At 62.5% G+C, this 1,444-nt stretch overlaps 1 protein-coding gene across 1 annotated transcript; it reads left to right on the plus strand.

Moving 5' to 3' along the window:
• Positions 1 to 250: 250 nt before the first annotated feature.
• Positions 251 to 1,159, plus strand: LOC136529582 (ethylene-responsive transcription factor ABR1-like). Its single transcript, XM_066522657.1, has one exon. The coding sequence runs from the start codon at positions 251 to 253 to the stop codon at positions 1,157 to 1,159; it is 909 nt and encodes a 302-aa protein (XP_066378754.1).
• The last annotated feature ends 285 nt before the right edge of the window (positions 1,160 to 1,444 follow it).

The following is a 1,444-nucleotide window of genomic DNA, read 5'->3' on the forward strand; positions in this document are numbered from 1 at the left end:
CGGCGAACACAGCCCGCCGAACGCCCCGCTATCGATATGGCAAGCTATCGATATGGCATATTTGGCATGGAGCTAATGCACAGGTCGGCCAGTCGAAACACGAGGGAGCGGCGTGCCGCCGGCTGTGGCTTGAGCCCTTATAGGAGTCTTAAAAAAACGCAGTCGAACCCTGGCAGCACATTCACATCGCCGGCAGCCGCTGCACATCCATCCATCCGGCAGGGGGCGATCGAATTCAGATCTCGCGAGGATGGAAGGCGGCGGAAGCATCATCGAGCTCGCGAGGAAGGCGGCGGCCTTGGCGAGGACCGAGCAAGCGGCGCGGCTGGCGGCCATGCGTCCGGTGCGGAACTACCGCGGCGTCCAGCAGCGCAAAAACAGGTATTACTCCGTGATCCGGAACATCCACACCCGGCGCCTGGTGTGGCTCGGGTCGTACAAGACCCCCGAGGAGGCCGCGTACGCGTGGGACGCCGCCGCGAGGGTGACGCGCGGGCACTGGGCCAAGCCTAACTTCCCCGAGCCGGCCTGGGCGCGTGCGGCGCCGGCGCCGGAGGAGGTGTCCACGGAGCTCGTGCTCGCGCTGTCGACGCCCGCTGCGCCGGTGCGCCGCCGCGAGCCTTCTGCGGCGGTGGCGGCTCAGGTGTCCTTCGACAACTGGCTGCTGTCTGCGTCGGCGGCCGCGGAAGAGCCACAGCGTCAGCAGAGAGCACCGGCGGTGGTGCCCCCTCACCAGCAACAAGGCACGGCGCCGGCACTGCCAGCGTTCACACAGTTTTTCCACCTTTCAGGTCCTGCCACTGCTGCAGCCGCCGCCAATGGCGGCGCCGCTGTCGTCAATCCTTCCAACCCGGGCGCTTGTGTTTTGACACCGCAGAACGTGCAGATGCCGCCCACCAATCCGGCGAGCACCGTACTAAGCAGCACCGAGCCCATCGTCCTGGCCTCGCAGTTCCTTCCCGCTGCCGCCCCTACCCACCACCGAGAGCTGCCGGTGTCGCAGGCCGGCGTGTCTGATCTGGCCGTCGTCGGGGATAACTTCACCCACGACGGTGCGTCCACGTCTGCTGCAGCTCCTCCAGTGCCTCGGCTCACTCCCAAGGATCTGCTGCTCCAAATCGGCCTGCCTGGTCGCGGCGGCCCGGGTGGGGCGCAGTAAGGAGGCTGAAGCTGCGTCAGGTGCCGAGGGGTTGCCGGCGATCGACTGCGATTATCTCATGCGGTTCCTTCGAGTACTGGACATGTGATCTTACCGTCTACTATCCGTGATGATTATGTATGCTTTTCTATTCCAGAATTCGAAAACAATGTGTATGTATTATCGATTTAACTGGACTTGTGATGCCTCCTGACCGTGTGCTTGGGTCATTATGTACTGTTCTGTAGTAGTTTGTAACTTGTTTTCAGTTTCCCTGTGCTGTGAGCAAAGAACAAAAAAATGTTG

This window comes from Miscanthus floridulus, chromosome 19 (assembly GCF_019320115.1).
Source record: "Miscanthus floridulus cultivar M001 chromosome 19, ASM1932011v1, whole genome shotgun sequence".
Lineage (NCBI taxonomy): Eukaryota > Viridiplantae > Streptophyta > Magnoliopsida > Poales > Poaceae > Miscanthus > Miscanthus floridulus.